The following is a 22699-nucleotide window of genomic DNA, read 5'->3' as shown; positions in this document are numbered from 1 at the left end:
AGACTCCTCTTCACTGCCTTGAAGTCGTCTTGTGATTGTGAGCTCATCAGTAAAGTAGCTGAGGAGATGTTATACATCAAGGTACATTTATTTTTCTTATTCTTGTAATTAAATACATAGTGAGAGTGCAAATAGTTAAAGAGTCCAGGGTCTAAAGAACTACAGAGTATAGTTGAACATAGTACAAAGTTGGACAGTTATTCAAACAAGCTAAATATCACCAGATACTCCTTGTCTTCATAGTAGTTGTGCAACAGTACCTAAAACATGAGCGTGTGTATTGTTCCTTATGGTTATACAAAAGCAAAAACCCTACAGTTACCACATCTAAGACGCATATTGTTAAATTATTTTGTGCTTGGAAACACCAAAAGGAAATCGTTTTTGATATTTATATATATTGACATTTACTGAGAGAAGCCCTGTCTGCTAACTCAGAAACATGAAGCAGTATTTAACATTGGCAGCAGAGCACGTCTGAGGGCATTCAGCTTTTTTGTGCCAAACCGTACAGTTTGTGGTAAGCACTGCAAAGCAAAAATGTAGCGTGATTTAAAAACTGCACAAAAGATATCAAATATCATTTACCCAAGGCTCGACTTCATGCACTTTATAATAAGCAACACAAAAAAAGTCTGTTTCTTTTGTTTTTTGAGTTGTGTTCTTGTCTACCTAGAAACAGGATTATGTACGTGTGACAGTGTGTGTGTTAGTGTTTAGACTGCTATAGACAGGGTGAAGGCTTCTCCAGTGGATGCTTTTAGAGAACACCAAGATGACATAGCACTACGCCCCACAGATGACCACCAGGCTCTTCAACAGTGAGCGAGCTGCCTGACTCTGAGCTGGACTGGACTGTCCGCTTCACAGTGAGACAGACAGGTCTACTCCTCCTTCCTCTTCGCCCCGGGGATCTTGGCTTGGATCCTGTACAGAAAAAACAGGCTTTAATACCCCATGTCCAACCAGATATTTATTCTAGATTAAGTTGTGCTTATCGAGACTCCTGCTGTTTTTCTACTTTCTCTTTATATGGCAGTCCATTGAAGCAAAAAGTCAGCTTTGACTAAAATTGGCAACTTGATGTTGGCCAGTCAAAAAAAAAAAAAACAGGCAAACATGTTGGCACCAGCTCATGCTTTAGACACCTATAGACTAACTCCACTCTTGGAGAGCTGAAGAATTTAAACTAGTCACATTTTTCTACAATGCTGATCCAGGCTTCATGCTGCGCAGCATGTTACAATAAGTTGCTTTTTTGTTTTAAATATACTCGATAGTCTAAACTGTTCATTTGAACTTTCTCAGGACAATTGCAGTCTTATCTTGTGATCATTGAGCGGCTTCACTGGAGGAAAAGGGCAAAGATTTGCCCTGCAGAAGGGCTCATCATTGGCTCTAATCAAGTTATTTGCATCATTTATAAAGACCAGGAATCCATGGAGACACTGGTCAGATACAACTCCTCAATGGATTTATAAACAGGGTGTGCCGCTTGATTTCCTCTTGAGAACTTTGAAAAACACAAAGTCTGAAGGACAAACACTCACTTGCCCACCACAGAGTTGACCTGGGTCCGTATTAGTCCCACATATTGATCAATCTGCGCCTGGAAACAGAAGGAAAATGACGGGTTGAAATGTTGGACACATTTTTCTACGGCTGGTTTGAACTGAACGATCATGAAGCTCAGATTCCTACCTGATGTTTCTCGTAGACCACAGGCATGGTGAACATGGAGACCACAGCTGTGGAGGCATGGAGAGAGTAACGGTCAGTGTGTTAGAGTATTCTGATCTACTGTGCAGTGGGAATACGCTCAAACAGGAACACACTTGTGTCAGCAGGCCCCCTACACTTATCTAAAGCAAACTGGCAAAGTAAACAGATACTGTACACGTTCTACACGAGGTAACCATGACCAATTAATTAATTTGGTTATAAGGACATGCTGTACTTTTCATTAATGACACATATGAAATAATGCAGCTTCATTCTATGGGATCTGTTCCTGAAGATTATGAAAGTCTGACTCACAAAAGGCTGAAATGTGGGAGTGTGTATGAGTGCACCTCACCTAGGATGAGCAGTGTCAGGCCGTTGAAGAGAGCGCCCACATAGGTCAACAGCCACATCAAAACAGCAAACTGAAACATACACGGACAGGACGTCTTACTCTTTGTAACCTGCGTATTTAACAGTCTTTACATGCTTTATCAGAATGTCATGAGTCAAAAAGGCCCTGCCAATGGACCAACTTGGAAGAGCTGATCTTACTCAGTAGCTTTGCTGTAAGTGAGACATATTTTTATGCTCTGCTAAAAAGAGTCAAACCTTCAAGGAGTCGACAAGATCTTGTACGAGGAACAGCCTGCGGAGCTCCTTCATACAGGTGTTGGAGTACAGCAGGATTTTATCGGCATATTTACTAATCTGGTCCTGGGATAGAGCGATTTCCATCTCCAGGTAGGCTCTGGTAACACAGACAAGAACCTCTGGTCAGTACTTTTCATAGACCTTTAAAAGACCATCTCATTCAACCATCCTCCATTTTACTCACTTGAAAGGATGCCCCTCATCGGTCTTCTGCACAGCCTGCAGCACAGACTTGTAGATCCTGAAGCTGATGCTGGCGGAGAGGGCTGCCAGGGCTAAGTAGGCTCCGACGCTGACCACGCTGAACTGGGTCAGGGAGAAGAGGAGCAGTAGCACGCTGCTGAACACGGCCCCCGACTGCTTCACATTCCTCCAGTAGAGCAGGTCAATCGCTGAGGGAGGAGGAGAAGAACAGAACAAGGACAAACAGGGTTAGGACCCGCGACCAGCATGACCTGACCTTTCGCTCTGTGACATGCAGGCCCGAGTGTCCATGGCCGTATTCTTTTTCAAACTGGATCAAGCTGCCGCGCGCTACACACCACACATTTGGGTCAAATATCTGGAAGCCGTTCACAACTCGGCGTCCTGGGAGAGCTCCGGTTGTCACGTGATCCTGTTTTAACCCAGCTTCCTAACCCAGCTTTTCAGCAGGTTAGAGTGAGCGGTGGAGCTGTCAGGTGGCGTGAAGGTGTCTGATATCCGTTTCTTTACCCCTAAATATAGAGCGACCTTTGCAGAAGATAATAGCAGACTCTCACTTGTCGAGCAAATGTCTTGGTCTGATATCACACTTCGAACCTGCCTAAGTTCGTATTAACATCTGACGTGTACTTGTTGGAAGAGTCACCTGGTCTGGTCCCATACATGCACACACATACGTATAACCAGACAGAGGGAGCTGTATTACACTGCAGGTACACTTTCACTGGCTGCTCACAGAGCAGAATTAATGATTGACCTATAGCTGAGTGAACGCAGTCGCAGAACTGAAAGCACAATCAGCACTTTGTAGATAACAGTTCAATGTGACCTGGCCTGACCAGCAGCTCTGTGGTCAGAGATGAAGGATGACGATGCTTCAATGCAGTGAAACACCATGACTCTCTGAGCTGCCTCACTCATACAGGAGCAAACTGTTGAAATGTACAATGACCAACATGGCTGTAGCAGAGTGTACATTGTGCTGCACCACTTTCCTTCTATTCTTATACTTTCTCACTTCTTTGGGAGCTGGGGCCTGTAATTCAAAGCCACTAGCAGAGATGAGAGAGAAGTGATAACTGAGGATTAGCCCAGTGTACCATTACAGCTTCAGACGCCGACATGGTCCTCCTCCAGCAGTCGGCTGTGTCGGCTGTGTCGGCTGTGTCGGCTGGAAACACGGGTCTGTTTCCATGAGAACTGTCGGCTGCTTGTTTCACCTCTGCTGAACCAGCTGCCTCCCCCACCACCACTGCAAATTTAAAAGTACTACTTGGGTATCATCTGTTGGTACCGACACCTGGAAACAGCTCACGTCACATAGGAAGGGAAGCAGAACTGGTGCATTAATGTAAAGTTCTGTGACTGTGAAGAATAGAGGGTTGCGGCTGTGGTCTCTTGGGTGCTTTACTCTTCTTCTCCGAGCTGTCCGCCAGCCTGCCTGCTCTAATTTTAGCCGAGGAGCTGTGAGCAGCATAGTGATGACGGCCATCTTTACTCTCCACTAAAAGGCATCTGTGGATGCCAGAAAGGCAGGCTAAAGCTGAGAGGCCAAAGAACAGTGATTGTTATTAAATGAAGCTCTGCTTCTCGTACACTTACTGATCCTATACTGTAAATTAACAGTTGTGTTTAATCCTAACTTTTCTTATCAGTAACCTAGGTAGCCTTACAGTACCTGTCTTCCCGCTCCCCCTCCCCGCTGTCAAATCAAAGACACCACTCATTCAGGGAACAATGGAACAGGATCCATGTGTCCCAGCTGCTGTACGTTCACCACACCCCTCAGAAGCCGTTGCTACTGCCATATTTGACAAACTGTCCATGTGGCGGCTGATTCAATGGAGATGCTCACGCACACACACAAACAGGCACAGGTAGCACACACCATAGCTGTTACAGCACACAGACACATGAACAACAGACAGTTCTGCTACAGACAGGTGTGGACCCGCGACAGCGACCGTGCCTTGTGATGTGCCGCGCAGGCTGCAGGCAGACTGAAAAGCTTTAGCTAGTGCAGTAGAAGCGTGTACTGACCTGCGGCTCCCATGGCTGAACAGGGAAAGAGGCAGCTGCTTTATCCACGGACAAAAGGAGAGCACTGAAGGGGGAGTCCCCCCTGCACAGGAGGGGAGGGGCCACTGCCACACCAGCAAATCAGCATCCGCCTGCGCAGGGGGACGGAGGGAGGGAGGGAGGGGGGACGTCTATGGGGTGCGGTTGCCAAAGAATCACATTGCAATCCAACACACACACACTAAAACACATACAAATACACTCTCTCTCTGTGAGCTCTTTTATGCTCAGCCTTTTAAGCGCAGCCACGCTGACACGTGACAAAGACTGCCTAGCAGCAACTAAAATAAAAGAGAGTGGATCAAAATGGAAAACGAAACCGGAGTCCTTTTAGTGTGTGAAGATCGCATCGTATGACATCAGCTGCTGAGGATGAGACAACTACTGTAGCATCGCATGATCGTAGAAAAGCCTAATCATACTGCTCTATTGAAATGCTTCGTAGCGAGGATCGGCTGAGCACCTGCCTGATGCAGTTACCATAGTTACCGTGCTCCATTTTATCCCCACCACTCACTGGGAGATGGAGAGAGGGAGGGGCTGAGAAGAGGGAGGGGAAAGAGCGTTCCTTTGGGAACAGAGAGAGATTCATTTGCTCCGAATCTGGGGAATCAGCAGCACATAATGTGTCTCCTCCACGCCCCGACTTATGAAGACAGCCTCACCCTTTATAGTGGAGCACAAAAGGACAATGGCGGGTCTAACACGAGGCCAGTCGGCTGTCAAGTCTGGGCTGAGAAAATAATACAGACTGTATATAAAGGGCAGTATGAACTGGCAGTATGACAAGACGAGACAAAACTGGGTCTAATTTCTGACTGTAAAAAAAGAAACGGCTTCTTTGCATTAATTAACAGAAAGCGTGATATTTTTGTTTTACATACTATAACAACCTTAACCTGATATGTATATTAAGGCTTGCAACAAATATGAGATACCAAGTTAATTTTTAACAGCAAAAAACTGAACTCATGGATAACAGTGTAATGTAAGACACCCAGGATGTTGAACCCGATAACAGGAAGTACAAACGCAGCAGCTTTTTGTCAATATCTCTCTTGCCTCTGATATTGGACACGTACAGGCAAAAACCAGAGCAAATGATTAACACGAGTGACAATGATTTGATTCCCCCTCCCCCTTTTCTGTAGTGAAACTAGTTTAGCCTGACCTCATTAAATCACTGAAGACATCCTTGTGGCCTAAAACAAGCCATCAGCCGGAGCGAGCAAACATGCAAAGGGACTTCTGCTGCCAACAGACGAGATTCAGGACTTCAGTTCGAGACACTGAAAAAGATTCAACCATCTTTAGTGCATTTCTAAATCTACACTCAGTCCTATCTGTATCATTAAACTGCAGAGTAAATCCTGTGTTACATAAAAACATTACAAAACATATATTCTTCTCTTTCTGAACTTTTTTGAGTTTACAAGTCAAATAAGAGACAATTAAAATAATGATTTGATACGGCAGCAAAATAAAACATGAATCTTCCAAAGTGCACAAACTTCAGTTTTGACCAAGTATTTTAAAAAGTAATTAATAAAATATGTTCATACTGGTTCTGTAGGACTCATTTTATAAAGCAAATCATCTGTTCTTCACCTTGTTACCTGGAGGGTTACGTGACACATTATGTCACATATTTATCTACTTAATTAGGAGAAAGGAATCAAGTGCACACATTAGTATAGCATTTATTTCAAAACCTGTTGGCTGTTGTCATCTGAAGTCCTGTAAGTACTGATGACTCAGTTTTCGGTACGTCTACATCAGTGCTTTATAAAGCTGAGTTAGTAAGGTGTCGGTGAGTCATTACTGTGCATGTGAATCAGAATGACTAAACATTAAAATGCCCACAGTTTCAAGGTGATGGCAAACATTCCACTGCACAAAATCAATCCGATCGATTTCATCCTTCGCTGTGCTAACTGTATCAGCTTAATTTGATGCGTCTGATGCGAACAGATCCCATCAGATTGACTCTCATGTTACAGAGTCACAGACGTTCATTGTGGCCACATTAAATGAATAATGACTCAGTAGAAACATGACAGATGACGGTCTGTCATCATAGGTTGTTTTATAAAGCTGCACATCCACAGTCGGTGACTGTTATGGTTAATATATAAAAAGAGTGGACCCTTCTGATTCATGTTTACTCTTTGGCCAAACCTAGAAGATGTCAGATAATAAAGCACAACTAGTGTGTAAGACGGGTCGCCATTTTCTCTCCTTGCCCCCTCCTCGAGCCCTCCATGCTACGGAAACAGACAGACGGAGAACGCTCTCCTCCGGCCCAGTCTCTGCAAGGTGCCATGGCAGCGGAGGAGATAGGGCTGATGTAATCAGGATGGGTGTGCCCTGGTTACTATGGAGACAGTCTGTCAGTGCCGTCCGGATGCTCGGACTGCCTCGCTACACAAAAAACGGAGCATACGCCATATAGAACTGCTCCCCTACACACTCACAAAATGGGGAGGGCAAAACAATGACACGCCTTAGTCCACAACACAACACTGGCATCCATATTAGCATGCACCCAAAACAGAAGGCTTCCAGCACGCTGTGTGTATATGCGTATTTTCCAAAACACCCACCACCGTCTGTCACCCCCCTCTCCTCTTTGTTTTTTTGGGACGCACACAGATGCAGCGTCTGTCATCAGGGCGTGTCCGTGTGAAAAGAGGCCCAGGTAAACGGCGCTGTCTGGTTCCCCAAAACACTTAGATGACAAATATACACATGCAAAGCGCACACACACAGAAGAAGTTACACAACCAGTGTCCTGAATATTTAACCTACATGCGGAGGAAACAATCGACCTCTCACAGCCACAAAGCACAGACACAGTGATGAGTAAATCACAGTAAACACATCAGTACCCTGGCCCTTCCAGCCGCTCCAGGAGCCTTCCTTCTTGGTCACGTCTGCAGTGGCCTGCATGCTGGTGATCAGTTACGTCCCTGTTCTCTTTCTCTCTCTTAATGGTCTCCTGTTTCTTCTTTGTCTCCCGCTTCGGTCGCACCGACTCACTCACTCATCCCAGAAAGGCATGAATGGTCGAAAAGGATGCTGCGATGACAGAGAGGGAGGAAGGGAGGGAGGGAGGAAAGGTTTCCAAGGTGCTGCCGGCTCGCGGAGCACACGGACTGATGCTGTGGAGCGGCGCTGGCTGGAATACAACGAGCAGGGAAAGTGCGTATGTGTATGTCTGTGTGTGCGTGTGTGTGTGTGCTGGGGGAGGGGGAGGGGGGTCAAATTGTAAACACCATACCACAGTTGCTGCTGCAGCAAACCATCCATGCAATGATTAAGAGCCTAAGGGGGTGAGGGTGGGTGGTGATTGTTGGAAGCTTTTTTCTTGAAAGGGAAGGTACACTCGCTTTCACAATAAAAGCCCAGACAGAGCCGCGCAACACACTGGTTATAATGGCGGTACAAGCAGTGCAAGTGCAGTGCAGCAGAACCATATTTATGAGTTAAATTAGTCCTACAGGCTACAATTATGGCATGTTACTACATTCTGTTCAATATATAAGAAGAGCTGCTGTTTAAATTGTCTGATGCCATGTTGCGCACCAGACAGGATGTTGTGTGAGGACTGAAAATGGCTGGGCTTGAGACCATGTTGCTAAGAAAAGATGTGGCACACATCCAGGTCTGTAGTTCTTTATTTGCACAGCACAATATTTAAGGTTGTAGCCACAGATCCAAATAGCTGTTTTCACTATGACTCACGGATAATTGAAGAAGCAAAGTGCTTGTACCTTAATAATTCATAAGGAGGGACACTGTGCGTTACTGCATAATGTTCCTTGTTTAGAGCCCTCAGGATGTGTCTGTGCTTTAAGATTTCCTCTCTACAATATATTTGTGATGCAAACTGAGCTGTAAAGAAACTGAAGGCTGATCAAAGGAGAAACAGCAGCGTCACTGTGGTGTCAGCACTGAGCAGAAAACATTTCTATCTGATCAAAGGCGATCGTCCTGCCCCCCCCCCCGTCGGGCCCCCCCAGCAGACAGCCACACCTCACACCTTCTGCTTGCTGCAGCCGTGACAGGCATCAGCGCCAAAACCCACCGAGCGGAAGACAAAAAACAGGTTTCTCTGAACCAGACTGAACGCGCCTCATCACTGTTGCTATGGAAACTGGTGTGGAAGAGCACAGACTGATGAAAACAATGTCTGCTTGATGTAATCAGAGCAGCGATGACAAAGGTGCAGTACGCCCTCTAGTGGTAGAGAGAGAGACACACGTGACCTGCTTTTTGGCATTTCCAGAACCTTCTTTCAGTCTGGGTAAACAAAACAAGGAGATCCTGTTTTATCTGCCGTTTCATCACACCTGCGCACGCACAATTAAATGCTCAACTATTAACCTGACGCAATCCTCACATTGTGTTGAACTAGAATGCTTCAGTAGCTGTGAGATTAATAAAACCCGAGCACCTGTTTCTTTCAGATGTGAATATTTTGGTCTGTAACGATGCACATTTCAAGAGGAAGCCTTTCAACGCTCCTGAGTAGGAGTGTGCCCCAGTTTTGACATCATAGAGTTATGTAAACGCACTGTTTACAAGGACGGCGAGAACCGCCAATAGAAGTCAAAATACCCTTGCCAGCATCAAATGTGCAGCTTAGACAGCATTAACTTTGACTGCGACTGACTATTTCTGACTTATCTCATCACAGGATGCTAAAAAAAAAGTGATGCAAAGAGCCAGATGCTGCTAAGTTCAGAAAGTTATTTTTCTCAACATCTGCAATTTTTCATTGGTGAAAGCAGAGGATTTTTTCCAGGTTCGACCTTCTAGCTGTTGAGTTGAAGTCGCTATACATGGCCATAAATGTGAATTCATTCACTCTGCTTCTTTCTCCAATGTTCCACCAGGGGGAAGCAGACCTCAGGAAAGCACAACACAAGCACTCCCCCTCCCAGCACAGACTCACACGCTCAGCACAGGAACATCCCATCACTCTCTGCAATCCTCTTTACCTTGTAAACAAAACAATGTCAAAGCACACCATGCAGGTAGCTCGCAGGAAGTAAACAAACACAAGCACTGCGTTGGTGATTTGATTAGAAACAGCTGTCAGTTTATACCGCTAGATATTGCAAGAACTGTTCTGAACCTTAATGCACATGGAATAGCCCTTTCATTCAAGCAACACATCAGACCATACAGCACTACCTGTTCAAGGTGACAGCACTATTTATGGAAAGCCAGTACTAGCTTATAAGCCAAGGTGAATTCACTGCAGCGATGAAGAATTACATACATGTTCTGTGGGATCCAGTAACACTGCGTCTTACCCAGAAAACACTGAGTTCTAAGCAAAACGAATATCAAGAATTTTCAGACTGACCTTTTTGTTTGTCAAAGCCCTCCAGAAGGACGGAGGCAGCAGCTTTTCCAAGGTCTCCTTTGCCCTCGCTGGTGTGTTTGTGCATGTCGTCCTGGTGGGGCCTCTCTGGTCGCACCTCTGGGGGAACGGCCGCAGTCGGAGGCTTGGGCTTGCTGGGGCGGTCCTCCTCTGTTTTCACCGGGGTCTTGACCTTTTCTGGGATCAGGGGCTCTGCTGGCACAGCCTCAGCCTGACTACGGGGAGGGACGGCGCTGGGAACCAGGGGAGAGGGAGGGCTGACTCCCTGTTTGGGGCCACTGAAGCCCTGCTCTCTCTTTGGGCTCTCTTCAGATGCAGACTCAATGAAGAGATCACTGTCAAGCTCTGCCTCTCTCTCCTCCCTCAGAATGCTGTAGGCTGTGGGTGGAGCGTGGTTGCCAGCCAGGCCGAACCCACCCTTGGCGACTGGGGGATTGTCAAAGGGGTTGTTAGGCTGGTTGGAAGTGCCCTTGCTTTTCGGTGGCTGGGCAAATGGGTTGCTGCTGGCCTTTGTAGGCTCCTCAGACACCAGCTCGATCTCTGAGTCTCCAGACTCCGCGCTGCTGCCATCGTGCTCCCTGCTGCCGGCCTTTGTGCTCGGAGTGCCTTTGGAAGCTGCAGGCTTCACTTCTTCAGCCTTGAACATGTCACGGGAAGAGAACTCTTTTTCTGCTCACAAAGAAATGCAGAGAGAAGTGGGCATTAGAGACTTTGATACATTTGATATCTAGACATTATGTGTAACTTTAAGCTAGATCATGAAAGAAGAACAAACACAAAAATATTGACTTCATAAGCAAAAAAAACACGTCTGCTTTGGTTTCACAAAGATGTTTTAGACTGGTCTATAGTGTTAGGCCAGTCTTAATTTTGCACTTAGATTAGTCGAATGCAAGTTAGACAGTTTCACCAAAATAAAGCCTGACTAATTTTAAGCCAAAAAAACACTTTAACCCCCAGGCTAACTCAGCTCTAAGACTCATGTTACCATGGTAACCATGGAAACCTGCTGACTAGTAGCCCCAAATTTTGAATGTCTTTGATGGTCATTTCAATGGTCAGACTAACACTGTTTACTGTTGCTGCAATTTTTTTCCATAACAGGTTGTTTTTCTGTTTTTTTTCACTGAATTTTCAAAGTAAAATGCCCTCATAACTGTTGAATTCCTCCTACAGACAAACACATTTTGCTGGGGTAAACAGACTTGAGTGGTTAGCAGCGGCTACTCTGTCAGCCATTTTTTTGGTTTACAATTTTTTAAATTAATTTACCCAGAATTCAGTGCACCATAGTCCTGTTTAAGATAGTCAAGAACTAAACTGCTTTGTGAAACGAGTGAATTTAGACGTCAATCTGAAGTCTGACTATTTGTTATATCTAAGCCATATTCAAAGTCTATCTTTGTGAAACTGGCCCCAGACCATCGGCGACAAGTTTGATAATTTCTATAAGGTAATTTTTAATGCCTGAAATCACTGGTAGGGGGCAGGTGTCAGATGAAGCGATTAACTGTGCTGCTGCCTTTGTTTCCTTTTCAGGGCAGAAATGTAAAGTGAGTGATACATATGACTGTTAAAGAAAGCAGGATGAGATTCTTTGTTAAAAACCACCACTTAAGCATGTACAGGACAAAATCAGCAAAGAAATAAGAGGTACGGTTTTGTCCCCAGGGGGCGCCAAAATCAACACAAACCGAAAGTTCCTCACAGGAGCTTTAAGTAATGATAACTTAAACTGGTTCAAACACTGAGGTTAAAGCATGTCTGAGGGGGGCTGAGAGCTAAGCTGCTGTTAACATTAGCGTAGCTTGTTTCTAGGTGCTTAGCTTGTTTTTGTGTTGGAATTCCTCAAGTGTTGACAAGGTTTTTGCTGGAAGCCGAAATTACCCACAGAGGTCTGTTTCTCTCCAAAACAAAAGGACCCAATAATTTAAACCTGCAACACCCCAAATCAGCAGTTTCTTGTTACAGATCGGTGTCTTTAAAACACATTTTAGCTGACCCAGACTGTCTGATGAGGTGGCTGCTAACAGACCTGCTATTTAAATACCATTTTTTGTTAAGCATTTCCTCATCCCTGGGGGATAACGGGAGTTTATTTTGACTGTCACTTTTGTGCCCTTTGAGTCCATTCTTTTTATTTCATTTCTCTCTTTACTGGAACCTCAAACAATGCTCTGCAGTGATAAGAGGGCATGTTCTCCTACGTATACTTGACATGAAGTAAAAAACTGCAGACTGTCTGTTGTTGCTATTTCTGCTGTGTAATATATATATTGGTATTGCACTATGAAATCCCTACTCCTACTTCTAACCATGCAACAGGTAGAGTGTGTGTGTGTGCTGTGCCTACGTGTTGGTGAAGCATTGGGAGTAGAAGCTGGGCTTTCATCCTCCGGCTCTGATAGCGTCACTGTTGGAACCCCCTGCTGACCCACACTGAGGACATTCTCGCGCTCGGACACGCTGACTGGAGCGGGACTCTTCTGCGGCTCAGTCTTGGCAGCTGGAGGCTTGGACTCAGTCAGGGTGATCTTCACTGGGCTGGCCGTCTGCGGGGTGCCACCCAGGTTTCTGTAGGAGCGGTAGTCGGACAGTTCTTCATCAGACGGCTCCTCCACGTAGGGGAAAGAGTGGGAGCCCAGTGCTGGACCGAGATTCTCCTCTTCCTCCTCGTCATCCTCGTCTCTTCCTGGGCTTTTATCGATGTAGCTTCCCAGTGAGTCGTGACCAGATGATCCTGTGTCCACCAGGCTGTGCAGACCACCATGTTGCTGCTCGTGGCGCTCGTCCCCGTGGCTGATGTCCATGTAGTTGTAGGATTCTGTCTTATCTGAGCCCAACAGAGATTTTGGCATGTCGTCAGCCAGGTCGGAGGTCATCTTGGTGCTGGAGCTGAAGCTGTAGGTGTTGCTGGAGAAGTGATCCAAACCAGAGGAGCCAGAGGAGGGCTTCAGGTCGTCAGACAGGTAGGAGGACTCGCGACCTGATGTGAAGCTCTGATTGGAGAGCAGGGAAGTGTAGACATCACCATCATCATTCATTGGCTTCCTAAAGAGGCCAGACATGGGGTCATCTACAGAGGGAGACAGGAAGAGAGGGAAATTGAAGCTCAATGATGTTACACAAGCAACAGAACTGATCAGGGAGAATGACACAATCTCAATGTCACACGATTAAATCTAATCAGCCTGTGTCTGAGCTGTTTGATTAGAGAAAACATGCAGTGTAACAAGGCTACGCTTCAGCTGCCAGGGAGAGGGGCTGTGGCACTGTGAGCAGTCAGACTGGGTGCTTGGCTGTGAAGATCAGTGAGGCAGCAGTAACAGAGGGTACTTGTACCCGTGTGGGACAAAGGGGGATTGTTCAGATCCCCAAAAAACCACAGTGCCACAACAAGAGTCTGTTCTAAATCATGCAGGCTAAAGTCTTTCTCTAGTCACATCTCTGCTGTGAGATCACTAATCCTGCATCTCCACCCAGACAAATTAGTGCCATGAAAACAACACTCACATAGGATGTTAAGAACAAGCTAACATCCCAAGTTTAAATAGCTTAAGCTAGGCTACTCTGACAAAACTGTTAAATGATACATGTACAAAATAAATATTTCAAACGCTGCACGCTCACTGCATCCTTATATTCAACACACACGCAAAACTGAAATAATTATAGTTACAGTGATACAACTGTGGTGTGAACGGTGTTTTCAACTACAATTAAGACTTCTAAAATGACTGACTGTAAAATGACATAGCTCTGCTGTAAAGTAACACTCAACATCTCACTGAATAATTTGTTACAGTGCTGCAAGGAACTGTCGAGGATGCTCATATTACATGTGACTTGCAAAACAGGAAGAGACAGAATTGATACGGTTGTTATTTTCACTCCTCGGGTCAGAGCTCAAGGTCAAGTATTCAGATTGTTTACAATATGTCACATTTTAATTCTAAGTCTCGCAGCTCGGCCTACCAAAACACACTCCCTCATGCTTATACACAGATACACAAGCATAAACAAGATCCGCGCACACTATAAATCATCTGATGCTAATATTTTGTTATGTTGTATACAAGTCTGAGTCTGTACTTTCACAAACTGAGCTCCTCCTGCTCTTCAGCCCTGCTTCTCCCAGGGCAGCGGTGGACCTATAAATAGTCTGGGTCCAGCTGCTGGGCTGGATGAGGGGGGAAGGTTTAAAATAGCAGCCTTAGGGTTAGCTCTGGAGGATGCCGACTGACTGACAGAAGAGCCAACAGGTCAGGACGTCCCGTCCCTCCTTCCACTTCCTGTAAAAAGCCCCACCACCCTTCCTTTCTGCTGTCTTTCCTACTGCTGCTCCACCAGTCATTAACAATACATCATACCGCAGCACAATGGTATAAACACTACACACCCATGCTGGGACGCAGGGGGAGGGGTGCTGTGACGTGCAGAAAAACCAAAGCAGGCCCAGACGTTCTTAAACTCTGGATTATTTTGTATTAAATAGACTCAGATGTCTTGTGGAGCAACATCAGAGCTGCCTATGGATCCAAGCAGTATGAAACATAGATGTTCACAGCTGTTGAGCCAAGTTCAGCTCGCTAACACAGCATAAATGCCCTTGATGAACTGCTAAAGCGAACCAATGTGTAATCCTCTTAGTGTACTACCATCGTATAGGTCCCAACAGCCATCACCCTGGCAACACCATCATAATCTAACACTGACTGTACCAGTACCTACTGTGCAGATGTGGGCAGCACTCAGGGCCACTACAAACTGTGAAGAGAGGTGATCTCTGGTGCTTTGAACCGCCAGTAATCCTGTTGACGGTCGGAAACACACCCCCCTGCCTCCATTTTTATCAACCCATTCTACGTAACCACTCAGATAAACTATCCAGCAGTTGCATAAGGCATCTGCAACAGTAAAGGGTGTCCGCACTGAGCAGGAACCTGACAGAGTTGGTGTGTTGAGATTGAGGGCATTTTGAATGTGCTGATATGGCGAAGCAGCCAGACACTGGGAAAAAAAGAAAACCCCATGAGGCTGATACGAACGCTTTGCTGCGCCCAGATGGGATTGGACGTGACAACAGAGGAATTCTCAGCTCACAGTGTAGCCACACCACATAATCATGTCACTGAAAGGCTGGTGCAGTTAAATAAATAAGTCCTGGTGGATGTGCTGTGAAGGGGCAGTCCTTTTGTTGTCCTCTGTGCAGCCAGTGCAGCTCCGAAGCTAATGCAGCCTGACAATCTGTGCTATGCCAACGCATGGGCTCCTAATTATCAGGCTGCGGACAGAAATATGTGAACAGACAATATCAAAGGACCCCGAGATGCAAAATGAATACATTACCACTTTGAAATGAAGCTGCATGTGGGACTTAGTGCAGAGAAGGGTTTATTCCATTGAAACAATTAACCCTGGATGTACAAAAATATCCATTAAAGAAAGAGCCCAGGGTCTGGATTATTAGAATTAAACTGTGATTTCTTAGGCAATCGTATGTTCAGATGAGGTTCTTTGACCCAGCTCCATTATTGCTAACCCTTGTCAAACCTTCATTTTGTATTTTGTACAGCAGGATCTTGTTCCTGTTTAAATCTGCTCACATTTTGATGCTAACCTTCCAGTTTATTTCCAGTTGATTGCTTATATTTTTATTTAAATGTTGCTCCAAGGTGTCTTTGCCTCTTTCAGCCCAGTATGGTTGAACCTGCTTCTGACCTCGGCCTATAAGGCTCATTCAAACACCTTCAGCTTTAATTGGGCCACGAAAGGTATGATAACAATACTAGGTCAAAACCTAGTATGTGGCTGGCATTTGGTCAATGTGCGCTTTTGTGTGCAATGTGTTACAAGGACTGTCCTTATGAGGCCGATGACAGCATGTTTGAAAGCAGGTGCGCACTGCGGACGTAGGTGAGGACAGCAGAGGAGCAGCCCCACCTACTCCCCGAGCAAAGTATCCAGAGCCATATAGACAGAGAGTCGCGTCAGTGGAGGTCCAATATGCTCCATGATCCGCCATTGCGATGTCGCAACTCTACCTCCACGGCTGTGAATGTAATGTCTCTCACTCACTCAATCACTCCGTCAGTCACATATAGATCCATGTGTAGGGCTGACCCCGGCGGTCATGTTTGGTGGTTGGCTGCTGTGTTTAAATGTGCACTTCATCCTTCCATCCATTTTCACATGAATATCTGAGGTCAGGTCACAGTGGCAGCAGGCTGAGTAATATTTCAATATATCAATTATTTAATATTTCAGGGGAAAGCAGTCTTAAAATGAATAAAAAATGTTTGTAGCCAAATGTAGTTTCTTTCTCTTCATGCACTACACATCCCACAAACGCTTTGAAAGGACTTGACCCCCAGGTCAGTAACCTATTCACTATATTTTATTGTGTATAAAGTAGATAAACCAGCTACACCTCTACCTGCTATAACAGTAAAATGCTACTTACTCATTGATACATCACAGTGTAGCTATCATATATACTATTATATCAGTCAAAGGGGTCATTTTATTCCAGAAGCAGTGCTTTTACTTTAGATACTTTAAGTACACTGAATAAAAATATAAATGCAACACTTTTGTTTTTGCTCCCATTTTTCATGAGCTGAACTCAAAGATCTAAGACTTTTTCGATGTACACAAAAGGCCTATTTCTCTCAAATATTGTTCACAAATTTGTCTAAATCTGTTTTAGTGAGCACTTCTCCTTTGCCAAGATAATCCATCCACCTCACAGCCCAGGACCTCCACATCCAGCATCTTCACCTCCAAGATCGTCTGCGACCAGCCACCCAGACAGCTGCTGCAACAATCGGTTTGCATAACCAAAGAATTTCTGCACAAACTGTCAGAAATCAACAGGCCACAATCAACAACCTGATCAACTCTATGCGAAGGAGATGTGTTGCACTGCGTGAGGCAAATGGTGATCACACCAGATACTGACTGGTTTTCTGACCCCCCCCAGAACCCCCCAAATACAGTAAAACTGCACATTTTAGAGTGGCCTTTTATTGTGGCCAGCCTAAGGCACACCTGTGCAATAATCATGCTGTCTAATTAGCATCTTGATATGCCACACCTGTGAGGTGGATGGATTATTTCGGAAAAGGAGAAGTGCTCAAGCAGTATATCAAGCAGATAATATGTGCATAGTTTTTTAGGGAGGCTTTAAACAAGGAAATTCAAAGAGCAATCATGTCGTCTAGCCAGGAGTCTGGTGCAGAGACAGAAGACATGCAATTGGTTACAGCATAACCCAATTCAACAACAAGCTGCACTGACTTTAAAAGGAACAATCTCGGTCTGTCTGGGTTGCCCGTGCAAGAACTCATCGCATTTAATCCCAGCAGCCATTCAGCTTTACTTTAAAACATCTGTTAATCTACTGCTCTGTAGCGATTCCATTACTCCATCTGTGACCCTCTGGACTGTGTGGTGTTACCTTTCAGGAGTTCGCTTTCACGCCATGACCTTGTGAAAAACAATCCATCATGGTGCTCACTGTGCTCTTCTTTCACAGCCATCTGTGCCTTTGACGTTAAATAATAACATGTAGCTTTGTTATTTTAGGTGTGAAAAGGAGAAAGATGAAAGCAGGGATGACACGAAAACACTGGCTGTCAGATATTCTGAAGCATTCAAATTAGGCGGCTACAACACAGAGGAAAAGCCTGGTAGTTGAGATTAAACACCCTTTACAGCATAAACCGTCACCGTCATAAATGTCTGAAATTACAGTAGCCTATACTGTTTTTGTTGCGGCTGCTTGCCAAACACTGGTGTCTTGTAATCCCATGTGGGGATGGGCAATATGTTAGGGATGAAGCAGGATTAAAAACGTACTCCTAATCTAATTCAAATGAATTTAAGGGTTTACAAAAACATGGTGTTTTCCCACAATGCATCATGATATTTAATACTGATTTATAGAAATCACATTCTAAATAAGCAACTGATGCTAACAATGAAAATAACTACATGAAAAGCATTCACGTTTTATTATTGATCTGGCCGACCCCATTGATTCCCAATATGATTCACATATAGCAGGGTGGTATAATTATATTCCTATGATAAACCCTTCACTCATTTGTCACAGTTTAACTGAGGCGACGCTCTCCCTCTTAATGTCCTCTGTTATTTTGATAATTCATTGATTACTATATCCCCAGCTGAACAAAGGCATGAATACAAGTCACCAACTTTAATGTCAGTAAAGAAAAGGAAGACAATCGAGCGCACAAAGAGGGTCTATACCAAGCGCAGAGGTTAAACCAAACTACTAGCAGAGGTCGATAGCGGAGCAGCTTAGCGGCGGAGGGATTCGGCTGCTCGGAGCTGCATTGATCTGACACGATGAGGACATACAATTACTGTAAGGAACGTCAGCGTCCCCACCATTCTTAAAAAAGAAATCGCTGAAGGCCACACAGGACGAATGTTGTTGTTCCTGCTGCCTTTGTCAAAGAGAAATCAATGCAGAGCCAGTTTATATAAAAGCTTATCTGCCCCCATTTAGAGTCTAAAGCGGTAGTACGTACAGTACCTGTCTTCCTCTGTATTGATCGTATTTTTCTTGCTGGGATGGAGCTTTATGGATGAATGGAGAGGATGTGGGAGGATCCAGACTGAGTGTCTGAGTGCTGTCTGCTTTGGGTCAAAGCTGTCAATTCAGCGTGACTTTGGATTAGCCTTTCACTGTACTGACTCAATTTGAATAACAGAGTAAAGATGCATCCAGGAGGACGTAGGCTACAATATAAACACACAAACAACTACATGGACTACACTGTTTTAATGGCTCTGTGTATAGCATCTGTAATCCCATGAGCAGTTTCTGCAGCACTCTGCTCTGGGATTACTTTATGCCCTAAGGCTCCAGAGCTGGACTGAGGCAGGAAGACAGCAGCATCATATTTCACATTGCTGGCTTTTAATTGTTTTCAGGAACACATGGGATCAAAGGACATAAGAACATATAATTTATTGACTTAATGATATCAGTGATGTTTTGTTATTGTCCCCTGCAGAGCAGCTTTTAGGGCTCGGCCTGTCACGCTTCTATCTGTCCTTTTATACCTCAGCATTAGCTAATTGCTCGTGGAGACTGATGAATGAGATTGGAAATCTGGCAGGAATCACATGGGATGAGCACTTTGGCTCAAATCATTCCAGAGAGCAGACACACTCGTACATATTGTACACACCTTAAGCCTTATTTAATTATGTAAGGAGCTGGACAACGCATTTTAACCACGAGCAAACAGAAGCACACTGGGGAGCTGCTCTGCTGACCACGGACATCTTTAAGCTACTCAATTCTGTGAAGGACACGTCTTTCTATTTCCAGTTTTTCCCCGACAGTCATGGCCATTTGAACTGCCGGCCTTCTCGTCACAGCCTCGCCTCTTTTGCCATTAAGCCCCCCCCCTCCCTCCTCCTCCCGCACTGTATTATCTTGCATCTTTATCATCTTCTCTTAAAAGACGGAGCACTGCGTGGCCCCCCTGGGAAAATGAGCAGAGCTCTCACCAGCTAAAGGCACAAATGCACTGTGCTGGCTTATGCAGTCTGTCCAGCAGAGTCCACTAAGTGCTTTTTCTATCTGAAAGATACGGAAAAGACCCAGGCAGACATGCTGTCTCATCCACCTCACAGATGATATGCTGAAATGGAGAAAGGCACCAGCAGTCTAATCCACCTGTCAGGGGCTGGATTTTTGGGAGAGGTTTTTCATGACTAATGCACTTTGTCATAATAAAGTGACCTTTATACTATAGTGCTCTAGAAGGAGTTACACAGAACTTGTTGGAAAAAGACAGATGTCGATAAGAGGTGTTTGTCTACAATAAGCACATAGTTGTTTTCCTCTATGCCAGAGTACAAGGTAGGCTAGTAGACACGCTATGTGCTAAAAACAAACTCGACTGTGGGATTTTCACAGCTCTCTCAGACCTGATCGTGATGCAGCAATATCTTCCGCAAACTTTCTCTCTCGTGCCTCTCGCAGTCTTGACAGAATGGGAAACTTTTGAAGATAAAAGAGGCTGCACCGAACTGTACTGCCTGTGATCCAAGGCCTGTGGTAATTTAATACAGCTGAAATCAGCATTATCGGCATCCTGTGGGTAGATCACTGTTGTGAACAAGATTTAGGACAGGCATGGATCGATTACTTGGCGAGGCAACTCTAGACATCTTGAAGGGATACTATTTCACAGCTCACACTCTGCAGAGGCCAAACTTCTCCTCTGGCTTCAATAAAATACAAAATAATCTTTTAAGGCTCCAAAACTTGAGATGTTATTTTGTGATTTCCCACCAGCGAAGCAGGAGAGAAGAAGACTTTGTTTAAGCAGGGGCTGTTTGGAGCGAACGTCTTTGACAAAGATGCGAACGGATTGTAACATGTCTGGTCGAGAGGAAAATGTCCACTCTGCTCTGCTCGATATGATGAGATCTGCACTGCTCCAACCAGGAAGATAAGGGACAGAGCGGATTACTTCACTGATGCGGACACAGCTTGGTGGTAGTCACAGCAATAAGAGACAGTCATTCCTTCCTCTTTTAGATATCAAAACACAATCTGTGTGTGTGTGAGTGTGTGTGTGTGTGTGTGTGCGCGCCTACACAAGTGTGAGCTTGTCTGGCACACTATTTTGAAAGTAGAGCATGTGCTTTGTTTGTTTTTTGTATAAAGAGAGGACTAATATTGACTTGCTAGTACATATATTTGTCACTCAGTCTGCTAACGGAGGATAATTGTAAGCTTCGCAGGTTACGTAAATGTTGCACTGCCTTTATTTAACATAGCAAGCCTTTCGAGGTTTGGATGTTAAAGGTTACGGTCATGCCAAATTCAGTGCCTAAAAGGATTAAAAATAAAATGAATGCTCTTATTTACATATAAACACATATAACATTATTTTGACCGTCAGCAGCTGGAAAAATGAGAAAGGCCCGGGCAGCAAAGAGAGGAAACTAGGCAGCGTTTCTTTTTTTTTTTTTTAAACATCACCTCATGAATTTTTCAGTGAATTGGTGAATGAAAGTGCAGGGTTCTAGTTTTGCTCACCAAGCGAATAGTGAGCCCTGTTCCTTCAGGATTAAAAATAGCAGCATGAGCGAGCTTTGCTGAAGAGAGTGACTGAGGTCTGCATGATGTTCCCACAAAAACACAGCCTCCAGCATCCAATAATATAGCTTTAACATCAACAAAACCTCAACGGGAAAGGAAGGAGGAATCCTCTGGTAATTTAGGCTACTTGTTACATCAGAAATTATACATTCAATACAGGCTGCCTTCTTTGTTTAATTTATTTTTACCCCCTGTCACTGGCTATGAAAGTGAGGGGGCTTAGGCCTGTAATCTATTTATCATCCCTCTCGCCCATCATATCAAGAGTGTGAGCATTATATCATAGATACAGGCCTACATTTGGGAGCTGCTACAACAGCTTTGCCTGTGAGTGTTCAAAACAATTCAAAGCTCAACAGGCTGTTTGCTAATGCGTGCACCGTCCCATCTGATCTTTCATACTGACTCAAACATCATGAAGCAAAGACTACAGAGGAAAATAATGTGTTATGTTAGATGTTTCATAACTATTATAGGCAAAAGCTCTTCAGTCAAATTAATTTCTTCCCTTCAGCATCACTGTTCTGACAGCTGATGGAAGTTGGAAGTTTTATTTTTGTTTCTGTGAGAAGTTTTATCAGACAGACACATAGACAGACAGACAAACAGACAGGCCGTCTGTCGTAACACCAAATCGACCCTGCTGAGTCTCCCTCCCTGTATTTACACCTCAATACCGATTTGTGTTTGTTGACAGACGTCAAAATGAAACCCAGCGTGGCTGAAACACGGCAAATTTGTAAATATCAAGAGTTAACTGTGATAACTGTCCTCTTTAGTACCTGTAGATGCAGTTTCCATAGCAACGGGAGGCCTTTTACCGTCGTCCTGGAAAGGATGAAATTGTTGATCCAGGTCGCCCGCCACCTCGCCGCCTCTAGGCTTCAAATCTTCACGTAGCTCGTCGAACCGGGTCGGTGTGTTCCCAAACAGGCCATTTCTCTCATAGTCATCCCCAAACCACCTCCCATCCGAGCCTAGCTCCTCACCGGGTTTAGCAGACATGCTTTTTCCTGTTATCGGACAGATATAACGGCTACCAGGCTTCTTCTTCTTCTTCTTTTTCTTCTTCTCTGTCGTGTACCGGGGCTGGATTGTAAATGAGCTGCTGACGGAGACAAACAAACAACAACACAGCTTCTTTGCTGCCTTCTGTTAACTGAGCCCGGGGTTTATGGACGCCACAGATGAGGCGGTGCGGTCTGTCGGTCGGTCGGGGAGCAGGAGGAGAGGAGTGAGGTTGATTGTTTTAGTTCACTGCTCCAACGGTGACGTCATGGTGTCCGCGAGGCTCAGGGTTGGCACTTTTATTTGGGGCAGATTCAAATATGAAAGACGTTTTCGGCTTTCAAATGAAGTTAGCTGAAGTGTTTGACATTGGCGGAGTGAATGACATAAAAATTATGCTTGCTATGGTGAAAAAGACTATAGTGACCAAAGTCAGTGAAATTGTACGTCCCAGTAGCATCCATGGAGGCATAATAAAGATGGAG

At 44.8% G+C, this 22699-nt stretch overlaps 1 protein-coding gene across 3 annotated transcripts; it reads right to left on the bottom strand.

The window, feature by feature from the left end:
- Nucleotides 1-69: 69 nt before the first annotated feature.
- Nucleotides 70-22484, bottom strand: rtn1a (reticulon 1a). Of its 3 annotated transcripts, XM_069662407.1 has the most exons (9): nt 21989-22484; nt 12405-13127; nt 10034-10720; nt 2561-2768; nt 2335-2473; nt 2078-2147; nt 1702-1748; nt 1551-1609; nt 70-927 (listed from the first exon to the last, which is right to left on the bottom strand). In XM_069662407.1, exons 1-9 carry the CDS (start codon nt 22209-22211, stop codon nt 885-887), a joined length of 2199 nt encoding a protein of 732 aa, XP_069518508.1. In that variant the 5' UTR covers nt 22212-22484; the 3' UTR covers nt 70-884. The 3 variants fall into 3 exon arrangements, with proteins under 3 accessions (XP_069518508.1, XP_069518509.1, XP_069518510.1); XM_069662408.1 differs by lacking the exons at nt 10034-10720; nt 12405-13127; nt 21989-22484 and adding an exon at nt 7548-7883; XM_069662409.1 differs by lacking the exons at nt 10034-10720; nt 12405-13127; nt 21989-22484 and adding an exon at nt 4621-4716.
- Between the last annotated feature and the right edge of the window lie 215 nt (nt 22485-22699).

Source organism: Semicossyphus pulcher, unplaced genomic scaffold (assembly GCF_022749685.1).
Source record: "Semicossyphus pulcher isolate SPU_LCO1_2020_fin unplaced genomic scaffold, fSemPul1.0.p SCAF_14, whole genome shotgun sequence".
Classification (NCBI taxonomy): domain Eukaryota; kingdom Metazoa; phylum Chordata; class Actinopteri; order Labriformes; family Labridae; genus Semicossyphus; species Semicossyphus pulcher.
Note: the sequence above shows the minus strand (reverse complement) of the source record. Positions and strands in the feature narration are given on the sequence as shown.

What these genes read in the sequence shown, in the direction of transcription:
- rtn1a (XM_069662407.1), bottom strand. Translation starts at nt 22,211, where the DNA reads ATGTCTGCTAAACCCGGTGAGGAGCTAGGCTCGGATGGGAGGTGGTTT. An exon ending in CCTGACACTGCTCATCCTAG is followed by an intron (nt 1,749 to 2,077) that starts GTGAGGTGCACT and finishes ATGCCTCCACAG; the next exon opens with CTGTGGTCTCCATGTTCACC. An exon ending in GTCAACTCTGTGGTGGGCAA is followed by an intron (nt 928 to 1,550) that starts GTGAGTGTTTGT and finishes TTTTCTGTACAG; the next exon opens with GATCCAAGCCAAGATCCCCG.